Source organism: Rhinolophus sinicus, linkage group LG09 (genome assembly GCF_036562045.2).
Source record: "Rhinolophus sinicus isolate RSC01 linkage group LG09, ASM3656204v1, whole genome shotgun sequence".
Taxonomy (NCBI): Eukaryota; Metazoa; Chordata; class Mammalia; order Chiroptera; family Rhinolophidae; genus Rhinolophus; species Rhinolophus sinicus.
Genome location: NC_133758.1, coordinates 88,143,555 through 88,161,348, shown reverse-complemented (window position 1 = coordinate 88,161,348; position 17,794 = coordinate 88,143,555). Strand labels below are relative to the sequence as shown.

The window sequence follows — 17,794 nt, the reverse complement described above, 5'->3', positions numbered from 1 at the left end:
GGCAGAGTAACAGAAGGCTTTGCAGAGGAGGTGGCACTGAGCTGAGTTTGAAGAAAAAATAGGAGTGTTTCAAGTCAAGAGTAGAGGGAAGGGTATTTCCAGCAGAAGGAGCATGTGGGCAAAGAGGGATTCCCAAGGGCATCGCATTTCAATAAATTAGGACAAGTTCAGGCTATCTGGAGCCCAAGGGGTGTGGGGCAGAATGGTGAGAGTTAAAGCTGGATAAATAATTGGAGGACCAGTTGTCAATGGCTTCACGTGTCAAGCTAAGGAGCTTGAATTTCATCGAAAGGTCAGGCAGCCAGGAGAAAGCAGAGATGTTTTTACAGCAAGGGTTTTATGGTCATATTTGGTTCACAGGAAGAATAACCCCGGTTGCAGTGGGAAAGATAAATAGGAGAAGAGGACAGGAGGCTGGGATATGAGGAGTGACAGAGAGTCCAGGTGAGAGAGAACGACACCTCAACTAAGGCAGGAGCATTGGAATAAAAGAAGGCCTGGATTGGAAAGCCATGTCTGGGGTAGAATGAACAGGATTTAGTGATTGGATGGATTGGAGGTTAGGAACAGGGAGGGTTTGGGGGATGACAGCTGTGTTTCTAGCTTAGAGATCAGGTGATATGAAACACCATCTACTAAAATGGAGAATATAGGAAGCAGGGTGGGGTTTTTTTTGGGTTTGTTTTTGTTTTTTGAAGAAAAAATAATAAGCTTAGTTTGCACCAGGCAAAATGGAGGTGACTGAGGGACATCCAAGGCAATTATGACAGAGAATGAGGAAGAGCAAGACCCTATGCCTCGTATCATGACCCAGGAACATGATCAGAGACACATGATGTTAATTGATTATGACAGATGAAAAATATACTAGTAGCTGGAAAGGGAGGACAACGAAAAGTACATCTAAAATAGCCAGGATTTATAACACCAAGAGCTGCATAGAGGGAAGCTGAGCATCAGCTAGGTCTCCCTAGGGTACCTCTGACCATGACAGTGGGAACTTGCAGTGAACTTGAGCTTCTTGGATAGTCCCTTTTTTCTTTAGACCTTCTCACCCTTGCTCTTTGCAGAAGCACCAAGGCAAGACTGAGTTTTTAAACCACAAATGTTCCTAATAGATATTTAGTCTGAGGAAACATATATGCATTTATCTCTCTGTCATATATATATATATCATATATACATATCACAGATGTAAGTACAAAAAAGTTAAGTACCAAAACATGTATATATCTGTACATGCACAACCACCTTTATCTAAAAGTATAATTACAGGATCCTAACATCTATAACAAAGTGAATCTGTCAAAACCTTTTGATTCTCAGACTGTTCCCAATCCTATCTCAGGCAACACTGCAAGACAAATAAATGGTCTCAGAAGTTCCTTTTGTGTCTCTATTCCCTTACTTTGCTGTCTCTTCTAACACTTAAGACACCTATTGCCGTCTTTCTTTCCTCTTCTTCTATCAAAATCTGTTCTCAGGGAAAAATCTGATATCAGGTATTTACACTTTTGTGTGAAATCTAATGGATTTCCACCTCCAAGAAGGACTTACATATTAAGCATTTTATCTAATTGTGGAGTTAACTTGATATACACTAAACATCTGGGAACAGGTGTGTTGGGAAGTAAAGAAAGCAGAAGACTTTCCCATGTTCCTCTAAATTCATAGCCCTTCAGTGGCACCCTGCTCTGTTGCTCTTTCAAGCCAGTCCTGGGAAGTTAAACATGTACATCCATTCTACTCTGTTCCTCTCCTGAAATGTCAGGATAATTTATACTTTCTTCTGGAATTTATCACATTTTATATTGTTAATAATTATTTGTATGTGTACCTTAACTCTCCTGATGGATTTACATTCCTTGAGGACATGGTCTGTGTCTAATTAAACTTGTGTCCCACTCACAACCTAAACTTGTGCCTCATCTTGCATACAGTAGATGCTCAATAAACCCCTATGGACCAAATGAATGCTATACCAACTGTTGGACTAAAAAAGAAATCTGAAGATTTTCTTCAATGAAAGGCATTGATTACACTGTTATAAAAAAGATAGTATACATAAAAATCCGTATTTTTTTATGGGACTAATAATGTTGGCACTTCATGTTTCTTTATCCTTTCTGGGTTTGGACAGTGGGTTAAGATTGCCAGCATATAAATGAGAGTGGGGCAATAAAATCAATTAAGCATCATTTACTCAGACCAACTGGCTATAACCAGTAATGGACCATTAAGCAAACAAGCATATTAGTATCCTGCACAAAGTCACTTTTCATCATTCTAAATGCATTAGTAGATAATGTCAATATTAGTGAAAGAAATTGACAATGACACAAATAAATGGAAAGATATATACCATGCTTGTGGATTGGAAGAATATCATTAAAATGTCCATACTACCCAAAGCAATCTACAGATTCCACGCAATGCCCATCAAAATACCAATGACATTTCTCACAGAACTAGAACAAAGAAATTTGTACAGAACCACAAGAAACTCAGAATAGCCAAAGCAATCTTAAGAAAGAAAAATAAAGCTGGAGGTCTCAAACGCCCTGATTTTAAACTATACTGCAAAGTTATAGTAACTTTGGTTACTATAACTAATGGTATGGTACTGGCATGAAAGAAGACACATAGACCAATGGAATAGAACTGAGAGTCCACAAATAAATCCATGCATATATATGGTCAATTAATCTATGACAAAGGACACAAGAATATGCAATTGGAAAAAGTCATTCTCTTCAGTAAGTGAAGTGAATTTGTCAGAACCTTTTGATTCCCAGATTGTAGGGAAAACTGGACAGCTATATGCAAAAGAATGAAACCAGATCACTATCTCATATCATATACACAAATAAATTTATAATCAATTAAAGACTTCAATATAAGACCTGAAATCATAAAAGTCTAGAAGAAAATGTAGACAGTAAGCTCTTTGACATCAGTCTTTGCAGTATTTTTTTGACCATTCTCCTTAGGCAAGGGCAACAAAAATAAAAATAAGCAAATGGGATTACACCAAACTTTTAAAAAGCTTTTGTACAACAGAGCAAACCATCAATTCAATGAAAAGGCAACCTATCAAATGGGAGAAGATATTTGCAAATCATATATCTGATAAGGGGTTAATATCTAAACTATATAAAGAACGTACACAACTTAATATCAAAAACAAATAACCTGATTAAAAAATGGGCAGAGGACTTGAATAGACATTTTTCCAAAGAAGACAGACAGATGGCCAACAGGCACATGAAAAGATGCTCAACCTCACTAATCATCAGGGAAACGCAAATGGAAACCACAATGAGACAATCACTTCAAACCTGTCAGAATGACTATTATTTAAAAGACAAAAAAATAACAAGTGTTGGTGAGGACGTGTAGAAAAGGGAACCCTTATACAGTGTTGGTGGGACTGTAAAATGGTCCAGCCACTATGGAAAACAGTATAGAGGTTCCTCAAAACAATTAAACTAGACAGCCATGTGATGCAGCAATTCCACTGCTGGGTATTTATCCAAAGAAAACAAAAACACTCTTCAAAGAGATATATGCACCCCTGTGTTCACTGCAGCATTCTTTACAATAGATATGGAAACAACCAAAATGCCCATCAATAGATGAATGGACAAAGAAGAGGTGGTGCATATATATATATAATGGAATATTACTTGGCCATAAAAAGAACGAAATCTTGTCATTTGCAACAACATGGGTGGACCTAGAGGGTATTATGCTGAGTGAAACAAGTCAGAGAAAGACAAATATCGTATGATTTCATTTACAAATGGAATCTAAAAGAACAAAAGAAATACACAAACAAAATGGAAAAATAGGTACAGGAAATAAAGTCATGGTTATCAGAGAGAGGAGGGGTGGGGGGGCAGGTGAAATAGGTGAGGGGGATTAAGAGGTACAAAATTTTAAAAAATAAATAAAAGGTACAAACTTCCAGTTATAAAATAAGTCATGGGGATATAATGTACAGTATAGAGAATATAGTCAATAATATTTTAATAACTTTTTATGGTGACAGATGGTAACTAGACTTATTGTGGGGATCATTTCATAATATACATAAATATTGAATCACTGTGATGTACACCTGAAACTAGGTATTAGGTTGATGCAAAAATAATTGCGGTTTAACAGGTTACAAATAATTGCAAAAAACACAATTACTTTTGCACCAATCTAATACAAATAGGATATTTTATGTCAATTGTATGCCTATGAAAATTTTTAAAAAGTAATGTCAACATACAGGATCTTTATTCACTAGAGCAGGTTTTGTAACAGTATTCTAGTTTTTTTTTAAAGAATAGAAATGAAAGAAGCCCTGTCTACCCCTTCCATAAAGCCTTTTTTTTCTTTGTATTACAAAAAAAATTGTTCCCTGATTGCAAATAAATAAGTAGCAGCAGAGATTTCTTCTGCTCTGTAGAAAGGAGGCTGTGGGATTCCTATGAAGAGTGATTCCATAGCAGACCAGTGATGGAGATAATCAAGCTAGTGTGGGGGGAGTCCCTCTGGGTAGCTGCTGCACGGATGGAGAGGTGAGGTGGAGGAAAGTGGGGAGCTATGAATCTCTTCCTTCCCTCTGATCCTGTCCCAATGTTGTATATAATCCAATGCTAGCCTTAAGTTCAGGATGCAGGCTCCTCATTTCTAGAGAGGAAATGTATATTCTGTATCGATGTAAATTATGGAAAGCTAACACAGCAGGCTGACCTGGCTACATGACCCACCCTCTCTTTGTCAATCCTCTCTTTTAGTGAGACCCTACCCCAGGTCCCCATACCATGTGCCTCATGTCTCCCCTCTCATCAGTATCATGAAACTGCTCAAAGATCTCCATCTCAATTTTCACTCTTGCTGTTTGCCCCATCTCTTCCTCTCCTTTCCCCACAAATCTCACTCGTTCTTGACACTGGAGCTCCACTGGCAATTTTTTTTCAAAAAATGGAGCCCTGGGCAGGTTCTAACTTGTTGTTGGAATGAATATGTTCCTTCATCCTAAAGCCTGACCCTGAGCTCTATCCTCAACTTTGATGGGACAACTTTTAGTCCCCTCCTTGTTCTCTGAGGCCCATTGCCTTCTGCTTCTTCCAAGACCAGGACCTCATTTCACTGGGGTGCTGTTTCCTGCCCTATAGTCAGTAAATAGGCTTCAGACTCTCCCATCTGAAAATTTCCCTAACCCTCTCCTACTTCACATGTCCCTCTTTCTATTATCCTATCTCTTTTTATAATAAAATTATTCCACAGGCCAGCCTCTGCGCTCTCTCTCTCTCTCTCTCTCTCTCTCTCTCTCTCTCTCTCTCTCTCTCACACACACACACACACACACACTCACACTCACAACCTCACTGTCTTTCTCTCTCCCTCTCAACTTCCTCACTTCTGTTCACTTGCAAACCCTCTGAAGTCAGGCTACTGCCTCCAATATGACACTGAAACAGCTGAAAAAGCCACTAGCAACCTCCTAATTGCAAAATCCTTATATTGCCACATTCTTTTCTCTCTCACATGTAAGAGAATGCCATGCTTTTCTTTGATTTTGAGAGTTCTCTCTCTTGTTCTCCTTTCACCCTTCTGAGCATTCTTTCTCCATTGCTTTTGGGGTTTTTCTTTCTCTCTTTACCCCTTAGATTTTAAACTCTTAATTTTTCTGAGATCTGTCTTTAGCCTGTTTCTCTTGTGCCATGTTCTCTGAGTTCCAAAGCTAACAACTCTCAAATCTGCTTCCCCAATCCAGTCCTTTCTCCTGGGCCCCAGATTGACATTTTTGATGGTCTATGCATATTTTATTCTGGGTGTCCCCCAGGCATTCAACCTGGAATACGTTCACAATTCTGTTCCTCCGGATTTCCTTCCTAGGGATTTATTCCCACCAACCAGCCAGGCACCTGACAAGAAACCTGGAACACATCTGTAGCTCTATTGTTGCTTTATCTTCCACATTTGTTGGTACTGTCTTCTTTGGTCTGAATATCTCTGTCCCTCCTATCAACTCCTTTCCCCTCATCCATACCTTTCCTGTCTTAGATCAGGGCCTCATTACTTATCTATATTAATAATATGGCTTCAAGACTCTGGTCCTATCTCTCTTTTCTGTATCCTCTCCAGTTTATCCATTACTTATTGACAGTATAATTTTATTTATTTTTTCACTCATAAAAATAACATCACTGAATTATTTCTCTTACATATAATTCTATTTTGGTTGAATTTTCTTAAAAACCTATCTATAATAACATGGCACATATTTTAATTTGGTACTAAGCCTCCATAACAATAGAGTAGGAAAAATAATATTTCAGTACACCTATATTTTCTTGTAATGTCCTATTCAAGTAAAATGTTGTAGGCCATTCACTCACATTATACTCACTATTAAATGATGGAGCCTATTCAAGGACCATAATCAATACTTTTAAAAGACATGGACTTTTCAAACTTTAAAAAGACCTGGGGCTGAGCCTAGTGTTCATTTAGTTCCTTTACTGACAGGAAAATTAAGTTGATTTCCTGAAATTTGACCTAATTATTTGTAAATAGCCTTGACTAAGCCACATATACAGAGATGGTTATATTGGTCAATATTATAATTTATTTGTTTATAAAATATAATTAATACTCTCTCACTATAGCCAAAATAACAAATTCTTCTTGATAAAATGCTGCTTAACAACTAATTCTTAGCATTGCTATGTGAAGCTGCTGTGTAAGCATCGTATATTGCTAATAACAGACTTATTACATGTATATTGCTAATAACAGACTTATTACATGTACACTATAAGATGCTCCTATCCTATTGAGGAGAGAGAAAAAAAAACATATTGCAAACCGATCTAGAAGAATATCCCAGACCTGGAAGCCAAGAAACTTGGTAGTCTCAATGCTAAAGCTAAATACTTTATTTCCTTAGCTCTAAAGTTTATATTTTACCTATTTTACTATTTTAGAGATTGGGATGATTCTAGTTAGTGTGTTGTGGTCTGTTTTTAGAGGCTTTCAAAATGTGTAGTGTATCTCACAATGAATGACGTCTTAGAAATGAAATCTGATCGCTGCCTGACATTGGGTGAATCACCTGTTTCTCAAGGTTTTGGTTTTCTCAATTCCAAAATAAGGGATTATTACCAGAATATTTTTCCTTTTGTATAAGTACATGGTTAGAACAGTGAGAAGCATTCACCGGGCAATGCCAGAATGGAGGGCATTATATTAATGAGAGAGAGGGTGTACGCAGAATAAAATCCTGCAGTTCATCCTCTAGGAAAGCCACAGGTAACCAAGGGAAGTCCCAGCACAAACTCAAGCTGTCCCTGCCAGTCCTCAAGAACCTTAAATGCAAATAAAGAGCATCCAATATATGCACTTAAGTGCTGAAAGACCTACCAAAAAAAGTATTGTCGTCTAGGAAGAGTCAACCAAGGTCAGACGCCTGAGAAGCAAGCACCTTGACAGCACTAGCTGCTGAGCCAGCTGGCAAGGGCAGATTCCCCACAGCCAACTGGAAGAAACCTGGACCTACAACTGCTAGGAACAGCTAAGTCTGAACACAAGGGCTGAGGCAGGTGATCGAGCATTCATCCAGAGAAGACAGGAGCTCAGAGCTGAAGAGCTTGTCGGTAGTAGACGAAGATTCTGGGTAATGAAGTACACGGGAAATGTCTGGAAATCAGAAACCAAACGACCTGTGGGAATTGTGTGGCTCCTGGTTGGTAATCCCCCTTTAGCTCATGCATTCATGTTCCTAGGAGCCTGCTCGAAACCTGCTTTCCTCCCTTTAAAGATCTACTCTAAGACTGAAAAGGACTGACGACAACACATCTGCTTGTCCAGCTGCAGGGAGCAGCCCCAGCCTCCACATGTTGACTAGTTGCATCTGTGTCTTTTTACGGTGGTGAGGTCCTGCTTGGAGCTGGGACCATTTGTCTCCTCCAAGGCAAGCCAGTGCGGTGGGAGCAGAAATGTGCAGAGCTGGTAGTTAGGCTTTTGTTTTTAGGGTTAGGATTTATAAAAAGAACAGAAAATACACATAACAAACATCTGAGTCCCTACCACCCAGACATAACCAGTGTTTCCATTTGTTTGTTTTCCTTCAGAGTCTCTTTCACTTCCTCCCCTCTCCAGGGGGAACCACTATCATGAATTTGGAGTGTATACTACCAGTAAAGTTTGGGGCTGCTTAAATCCTACTTTTAGAACTAGAAGGTATATTAAGGTCTAATTTTTTATTATTTAAGAATGATAATATTAAAGCTTAGAGGATTGAATAATCCAAAGTCCCCTCTCTCTCCTTCTCCCTCTCTCTCTCTCTCTCTGTCTCTCTGTCTCTCTCTCTCTCTCATCCATTCTGAATCTGTTGAGTAGCTACTATTTGCTGTTCTATGCTATAAAGATATAAAAGAAGACGAAGAAGAAGGAAGGAAGAAAAAAAGAAAGTAAAGAGAATTGTGGCATGGTTTAATCTCTCTTATCAGGAAAGTGATTTCACACATGTGAGAAAGGAAATGATGCAAATGATAGTTACACATATACGAGCATAGGATTAAAGATTAGCTTCTATATGACAAGGGCCAAGTACAGAAGCATTAGAAGGTACCATGCTCCATCTGAAAGATGAGCATTAGTACTGACTGAGTTATTGGGAAGGGTTTTGCAGATGGGGATCTTGGTGAGAAATTCACTTTCAGCCTGAGGCAGAATGAAGAAGAAGGAATGAAAGGTCATAGCAGGATGTGCTGGGAGTAGTGGGAGGCAAACTTGGAAAAGTGTGGAGGAGACAGACGGTGGCAGGGCCATGTAGATCAGTTGAAGAATTTTTTTACCTATCAAACTGGTAATTATCTCTTTTTTCAATCCTAATACCTAGTAAATGGTGATAGCTTAAGAAAAGACACTCAGTATTGAGAGAGCAAGTTCACAAAACTTTTTGGAAGAGGACTTTGTCTCAGAAGCTCAAATATGTGTGTTCTTTGACCCAGCAATCAGCCATGTGGTTTCTAACAGAAAAACACACAAAACAAATAAATGTTTAAAAAAGGCCATTGTAGTTAAGTATATTCTATATTTAGAATGGTGTTATAGAGTCACAGTAAAATATATGGGACCATGATATATTAAATTAAAAACAACAGAAAACCAAACATACACTTTTTTGTGTGTGAAAATAATATATGCACATAGGAAAAAATACACCTGAATATCAACAATGATTGTTTCTGGGAAATAGAATCAATCCCTTGTGATTTCTGTTTTCTTCTTTGGCTTGACAGATTTTCTAAATTCTCTCCAATAAACATGTTTGCTTTTGTAATAAGGAAGAAAATTATAAAAATGGCAAACCATAACAATTACACATTTGATTAACGTGAAATCTCATGGAGCCAAACAATAAATTATTCTCATCCATGAAAAAAAATTTCACTCATTCTAAGAACCTGAGGTGTAATGTTCTTATAGTCAAAATTCCCAAATGATGTGATTGAGAAAGAAAATGCACACTCCTGAACATATAAGAGGTAAAGAATAACTTATGAGGCCTTTAGAGTTGAACAAGGTAATAATTTAAAGGCTGAGTTAATTCCTTTGAGAAAACCACGTTGTCCAGAACAGTTCTTCAAAGGAATGTTCTTACCTAACAGACAGTATATCTGAAGTGTAGCCTAATATTCATTGGCTTTTTTATGTTTGATAAACTACACCACAGGCTGCCTTTTCCTTTATTTTTTGCTTAAAATAAATAAGCGCAAGCCAAAAAAAACAAACAGACAAACAAACAAAACAGTATTTCTTTCCTGAAACTGGCATTTCTCAGATTTTGCCATGAGCTTAATCATTTGGGGGAAGTTCTGTGGTCATTTGGAGCTTTAGGTGCCACAACAGAAAATAAAGTACTGAGAAAGCTTTCCTCTAGCCTTCAAATTCCCTAGTTCTATGATTATAACAAAAGCTCACATTCAAATTGTCATATGTAGACACAAGATCATTCTGAGAGAAAGAGGAATGCCAACTGACCCACCGTTTTACCTCCAGGGGTACCAAAAGTTGGGGCAAGTAAAAACTCATTGTTTTAATTGAGTGCCCTTTATATAGGGCTCATGAGCAGACCAGCCCCAGTGGAAATATTTGCTCTGATTTATCTGGTAGTACTTTAATCATTGTAAAAATATACATACACAAGTAATATAATTGATTAGCCCTTCTGCTGTGTGTGTGTGTGTGTGTGTGTGTGTGTGTGTGTGTGTGTACAGACTCAAAAGGAGAGAACAACTTAGATGGCAGAGAGCAGCTAGTCATGATGACAGCTGGCTCTGGTCATAGGATGACAGGAACCACAGGTAAGAAAGCATGAAAAATGAGTTTTACCTAGTTCACAGGTTTGCCTATTTAAATAAATAAATATAAAAAGCAAACAAAAAGACAAACAACAGAGGGCCTTGTGAGGATAAGGGAGCATATTGTGCCAGGACTGAGGTGAATGATCCACTCCATGTAGCTGGGCTCCAAGGGAAACAAAAGAAATAAAGAACTTCTTTAGCCTCTTAAAAGATTGACCTGGCTCCTGGCAACTGTAGTCAAGAATAACATGATTCTTATTTTTTTAAAAAGCAAAACACCTTTTCTTCCTGGTTTCGTAACATATCATAAATTTGGATGAACTTTGAGTCCACAGTACTTGCTTTTGAAATTTGAATTCTTTGTTCCTTAGCTAGCAAACATTTCTCAGAACTTTGTAGAAGCTAAACGTCCTGGAGCATTTGACATTTCCTGGGGGCTGGATAAGAGGATGAGATGAAAAGTGATTGCTATTGTTTTTATTCTAGTGTATTATTGTCCTCTGGCACCCCACTTTCCAATCTCAAAATTGGGTGAGTTTGTGGTAGATATTTTGGAATACATTGTTAAATTTTCTAGTGTTAGGGAATGGAGAGGACAGGGCCGTGAAAAAAATGCTTAAAGAAATGAGTGGTTACTTTCTCTCCTCACACCAGTGACTAAGAAAAGAATGAAGATACATTCCTCTCAACCTCACAACTTCCATGCCCTGCACGTGGATTTGTCTGGAAGGCCCAGTACAAAAGTGTCTGTGCGTGGCCGTGGGAAGTGTGCACACTCACACAAAGTGGTGGGAAAACCCAAACGTGTATTCAGATACGCATGACATAGAGGAGGGGCATCATTTCCTGAGCTTTTATTGAAATAATTAATTTTAGAGAGTTGGGGAGAAGCAGCAATGCTGAACTTTTCCTTCAATGTTCCCAAAAGCAAACTAGCTTTTTTGACTTGATATCACTCAAAACAAAAATGTAAATTTAAGAGCATTTTATGAATTTGACTCCAAAGGCAATGGAAGTAAAAGCTAAAATAAACGAACGGGACTATATAAAACTTAAAAGCTTCTGCACAGCCAAAGAAACCATCGACAAAATAAAGAGGCCACCAACTGAATGGGAGAAGATTTTTGCAAACAGTGCCTCCGATAAGGGGCTAATATCCAGAATATACAAGGAACTTGTGCAACTCAACAACAAAAAAACAAACCCAGTTGAAAAATGGGCAGAGGACCTGAAGAGACATTTCTCCAAAGAGGACATACAAATGGCAAATAGACATATGAAAAAATACTCAACATCACTAATCATCAGAGAAATGCAAATCAAAACCACAATGAGATATCACCTCACCCCAGTCAGAATGGCTATCATCAACAAGACAAATAGTAACAAGTGTTGGAGAGGCTGTGGAGAAAAAGGAACCCTCACACACTGTTGGTGGGAATGCAGACTGGTGCAGCCGTTATGGAAGGCAGTGTGGAGGTTCCTCAAAAAATTACGAATAGAATTACCATATGACCCAGCAATCCCTCTCCTGGGTATCTACCCAAAGAATCTGAAAACATTTATACATAAAGACACATGTGCTCCAATGTTCACTGCAGCTCTGTTTACGGTGGCCAAGACATGGAAACAACCAAATTGTCCTTCGATAGATGAATGGATAAAGAAGTTGTGGTATATATACACAATGGAATACTATTCGGCGGTAAGAAAAGATGATATAGGAACATTTGTGACAACATGGATGGATCTTGAGAGTGTAATGCTGAGCGAAATAAGTCAGACAGCAAAAGCAGAGAACCATGTGATTTCACTGATATGTGGTATATAAACCAAAAACAACAAAAGAACAAGACAAAAAAATGAGAAACAGAAACTCATAGACACAGACAATAGTTTAGTGATTACCAGAGGGTTAGGGGGGTGGGGGGTGGGAGATGAGTGTAAGGGGGATCAAATATATGGTGATGGAAGGAGAACTGACTCTGGGTGGTGAACGCACAATGGGATTTTATAGATAATGTAATACAGAATTGTACACCTGAAATCTATGTAATTTTACTAATAATTGTCACCCCAATAAATTTTAAAAAAAAATTGTAAATGTTTTATGTAGGTCAATGTCTCCGGAGCCCAGGACAAAGAGAATGAGCATCCAGAGCCTACCTGGGCTGGCAGCCTGGCCCCCACTCTTTCATCTGAGGCTGCCACCACTCAGGAGCCATTGCGCAGCCCCCCTAAGGAGGGGACAGAGGGTCTGGGAATCAGAACTCCAAGGCCCATTTTGAACGTAAGGCCAGAAAAGTGGGTGCACAAAGGTAAGAGATACCTGCCAATCAGCTACTGCATTTACAATGTGAAGAAGGCCTAGGAAAGATGGCCTCTAAAATCTCATGCAGAGAGAACAGGCTTTGACCCTACACAGGGAGGACAAAAGACACTTTTCATTTTGTTACATACAGAATTAGAAAACTGGCTGGAATAGAAGTGGTCAATAAAAAATTTTCAAGTTCTTATAGTGTTTAGTAGTATTATTTTAAATGTGAACACCTCTCGAGTGCATTGCACTCCCATGTTTGCCACAGTCCCTACCATGCCCTATTGTCTTAAATGTGGCCTTCATACATATAGACATGGGAGGTTTTGATCCCTAGATTATAGAAGAGAAAAAAGCTAGAATCTAGATTCACCAACATATTTTCGATGGAGTTAATATCTATAGAAATTAATAAGTAGATACATAGTTTCTGAAGAACATGCCAGAGAGACACCCTTGCCCAAGAAGAAGCATAGATTGACTTGAAAACAAGTTACACAAAAAGACATTATTTAGTTATTGTTTTTAAGAGCAAAGGCAGTGAAAATCTGCACTGTTCCTTTCCATTTGGTTTAAGGAGTGTTCATTTAGTTTTAGAAAGTATGTGAATTGAGACACACTCCAAAATCTGAGGAAATGAATATGGGAGATGGCGAAAGAAATGAACCTTATAACATATAAACCACCTCGCAGAACACAGAAAACAGATAGCCAAGTACCTATTTGGTCTTTTTTGTGATTTCTCTAGCCTTGGGATCACTTCCACAGGTAGGAAATACAAATCAAGACACTAAAGAGTACCGTGAAATAAAAAGGGCTTTAACAAAGGGCTTTACTGTTGTAGCTTTTCTTTGCTTTTTTACAGTGGATGAGTTTCTGAAATTTATTTGTAAACTGACATAGAAGGTCATGTTTTTATTATCCTTCAAGAGCTGCTCTTTCTAAAAGAAAATTATAAAAATAGTCCCCCCCCCCTTTTTAACCTTTCTTTGTAGTAGAAAGGGATTTCCTTTTTGAATAGCACAATGACATGTGATTTTAGAGGTGCTTTCTATGAACAAACAGGAAGGGAATGTGTACAGAAGGCTGGAATCATCTTCATTCTAAATGTTAATTTGATTTTAAATCAAATCCAAAGTAAACTAAGAAACCCTATTGTTCTCTTGTCAACTAATCCCCACAGGAGTGTAGCCAATGAAGGCTCACACTGTTATGCTTTCACAGAAATAGGCATTTTTAATGAGGTTTCATAAAGATTGAAACTTTTACGTTTTCAAAGGAATGCATATCTAATGGTGGGATTTCAGGTGGTGGAGGAAATGTTTCCGATGTTAGGAAACCCTTCTTTAACTTATAACAATATTTTTTTAGTTAGTGTGTTAGTGTGCATGGAGAATAAACTTTACAGAGCTTTTAATTTCTATCTTTTCAGTAAAAGAAAAACATATAATAACACATTATCTTTTTTTCAACCTAGATCCTAGATGCTTAGAAGACCTCAAACCTGGAAACTGTAGTGAATATGTGGTTCGATGGTATTATGACAAACAGGTCAATTCTTGTGCCCGTTTTTGGTTCAGTGGCTGTAATGGCTCAGGAAATAGATTCCACAGTGAAAAGGAATGTCAAGAAATCTGCATTCATGGATAAGTAAGTAAATCAACCTGTAATGAGTCAAATCTGTATCTCTATTAACAAGCCAAGAAAGAAACTATAATTTCAACATATTCACCCAAAACAAATAAAGCACCATGTTGGATTGTATACTGAGTATTTACAACTTATAAACATAATCAAATCCTTACAGCCACACTAGGATGTAGCTATTATTAACTATTTTCACAGACGAAGAAGCTGAGGCTCTGAGAAATGTAGCAATTTGTCAATTGTCACCCAACTAAAAATTGGCAGAGCGGGGGATGTGACTCAGTTCCATGCAACCTCAATACATAGGCTTAGTATCGACTTAGACCTGCATTGTGGTTCTGATTCCTGTTCATTCCTATTCTATGTATTATATCAGATTAAACTTCTTCTCAGCCCAGCCCCCCATTCCTCCCTTGTCCCTTGTCCTTTGTCCCCACTTCCTCTCACAGCCCTGCCAGTAGCAAAAGGGAGGTGGTAGGGAAGGATTTGGATTTGGGAATTAGAAATGATGGGAGTATGTGCATAGGAGGTGGTGAGATAAGAAAAAAGATCCTGCTTGGGGGAAACACAGCCAGATGGAATGGTTGAGAGGAGAGGCACTGGAATAGGAGTTGGGATGCTGAGTGAGGTTGGATTTTTGCCTTACTTGCCCTGAAAGTGAGTAAGAAACCAATCTGAATTCAAATGACTTAAATTGAGTACCAGGAGGCGTAATTTCAGGAGTGTGTCATTCCTCACTCCTCCAACATGTCTGCTAACAAACATTTATTGTGTGTGTAAACTATATATTGAAAACAAAAAACTGTAATTTAAGTGAAGGAACTTTTCCCACCCTTCCTTTAAAATTTGTAAATGTGACTTTCAATTTTAGGGGGATAGAATGAGGAAGCACTTGACAGCCAAGAACTACTTAAAGCCCACATCCACCCTTGAGCAAGGTATTTTGAAGATAGGTCTAACACTGAAAGATGAGCCACCAAATTGAAATATGACCAAACAGAGTAATAGAGAATTGGCTCTGTCATTTTATAATAGTTTTGCGACACCCAGTCTGGAAAGATCATCAGTTCTGAGCTGAGCTCAGATAGCTTTTGTATATATCATTTCACAGCACATTTTCTTCTTCTTTCAGGCCTGTGATCCTCATTCAAGGTCAGAGGTATAAAAAACAGAGCTTTCAGTGATGGAGGTGCTAGAAGAACAGCCATCTTAGCAAAAATAATTTTGTATAGTTTGATTAAATTTTGATCATGTAACATTTGATATTACAAAAGAATATATGTAATATACTTGTTAAGCTAAAAGATATGATAATGAGATGAACACCAGTGAACACAGCACACAGAGAATGAACTAAACATAACCAATCCTGTTGAAGCTTCCTACATGCCCCTCTACCATCCCAGCCCTGTTTCCTGTCAGGGATATCCCATCTGAATTTTGTTTACCATTTCACTTTGCTCTCGGATTTATATGTAATTTTACATGTAAAAAACCACATATATTTCTATGTATTTCTAAACAGTACATAGTCTCGCTTATTTTAGAGCTTTATAAAAATGGTGTCATACTCCAGTCTTTTGCAACCTGCTAGTTTCATTTAATATTAGAATTAACCCATATGTCTTACCATATGTAGTCCTAAAGACATTTAAAGGTATTCCTAAGTAATTTATTATTTAGGTTTTTTTTTGAGCTTTAGAAAATTTGTTTCATAATATGAAATTCTTTGCAACTTGGTACATTACATTATAATTCATACACATCCATTTACTTTCACAGTTGTATAATATTTGTGTGAATATATCATAAGGTATTTAACCATTGTCTTGTCTATGATCAATTAAATTGTTGCTGTTTGTTTATTTTTCTTACTATTCCATCAGCTTTGCTATGAATGCTTTGATGCATGGCTTTGGGTGCACATGCACCAGTGTTTTGCTAGGACACATGCCCAAAAAATGGAATTGCTGGGTTGCAGGATATATAAGCATTCAAAAATAGTATATCATATCAAATCAAATTTTTTCCCAAAGAGTTTGAACTAATTCATTAAAACTTTCACCAGTTGTATACAAGAGTTTCCACTGCTTGATAGATAGTCTTATCAACACAGAATTATCAGACTTCTTCAGTTTGCTAATACTGGGTATAAAATGATATCTTGTTTTAATTTGCCTTTCTCTGGTGACATTTTACCATATTTATTCACCATCTGTGCTGCTACTGCTTTGTAAAATGTCTGTTTATAATTGGGGATTTTTTTTCTATTGGATTGTTTGTTTTTTCCTTGAATTTCTGGAGTTCTTTATATATCCTTAAATCAAATTATTTGTTCATTATTTGTGTTGCTAATGTATTTGTATCTTGTCTTTTTACTTTACTCTTTCCTTTTTTTTTTTATGAACAGAAGTTCTCAATTTTAATGCAGTCCAATTTACCAATTTTTTCTTGTGTGGCTAGCACGGTTTGTTCTTTGTTTATGTTGATTAGCCTCTCGGCCACCTTTCTTGGGTGGGACACTCCCCCAGGGAAAAAAAACTACTCTGGGTGCTGGGTGTACCTCTCTGGATTCTCACCTTCGTGGCTGGTAATTCCTTATGATCCTGTGAGAGTCTTGGTAATTTCTAGGTGACCATTTTTTGTTTCATCTTTTTTAGTTGTCCTCAGCATGAAAGTGGGTCTGAGCTGCATCGATGGCCATTGCTACATTTTGTTGTTGTTGTTGTGGGAAGGAAGACTTTGGATATTTTCTTATTCTTTGAAGCCCAGCAATGCATTAAAAAGCATGTATTAGTCACCATATGGTCGTTGGAAAGTACCAAGACCCTTCAAAGAATCTAGCCGGCTACTTTGCCAGAAGCAGTACTTATATTCCTTTTCCAAGCTTTTCACAACTTTGCCCACATAGAAAATTGACATGTTGTAATGTTGACTAGGGTGTCCATCCCTTTGTCTAAAACATCCTTCTCTCCTTCTGGGATGAGCAAATCCTAATGTTGCGCGGACAACTTGCAGGCCTCTCCTCCTCCTTTGTGGTGCTTCCTTATCAGCTGAGCCACGCTCAACCCTGAGAGCCCAAAGCCCTCAGCTGAGGCCTCCATTCTACCTGAGTCTGAACTGCCTTTCACTTCTTGGAGATTCTCTGCAATGGTTTCCTTTTGCTGCTCTAACAAATTACCACAATTTGGCCACTTAAACAACACAAATGTATTATTATCTTACAGTTCTGTAGGTCAGAAGTCTGATGCTGCTCTCATTGGGCTAAAATCTAGGTGTCAGTGGGGTTGTGTTGCTTCTGGAGGACCTAGGGAAGAATTTGTTTCCTTACCTTTCCAACTCCTAGACGCTGCCCACATTCCTTGGCTTGTGGCCTCTTCCTGTACCGTCATCGCCAGCAACAGCAGGCTGAATTTTTCTCATGCTGCCGTTGCTCTGATTCTCTGACTACAGCTGGGGA

At 38.0% G+C, this 17,794-nt stretch overlaps 1 protein-coding gene across 1 annotated transcript in view; it reads left to right on the top strand.

Moving 5' to 3' along the window:
• Positions 1-16,308, top strand: part of COL28A1 (collagen type XXVIII alpha 1 chain) — a 149,833-nt gene extending 133,525 nt beyond the window's left edge. The window contains exons 34-36 of the mRNA XM_019729778.2: positions 12,487-12,688; positions 14,165-14,337; positions 15,467-16,308. Coding sequence (XP_019585337.2) covers positions 12,487-12,688; positions 14,165-14,337 — 375 coding nt within the window. The 3' untranslated portion in view covers positions 15,467-16,308. The remainder of the gene's footprint in view (positions 1-12,486; positions 12,689-14,164; positions 14,338-15,466) is intronic.
• The last annotated feature ends 1,486 nt before the right edge of the window (positions 16,309-17,794 follow it).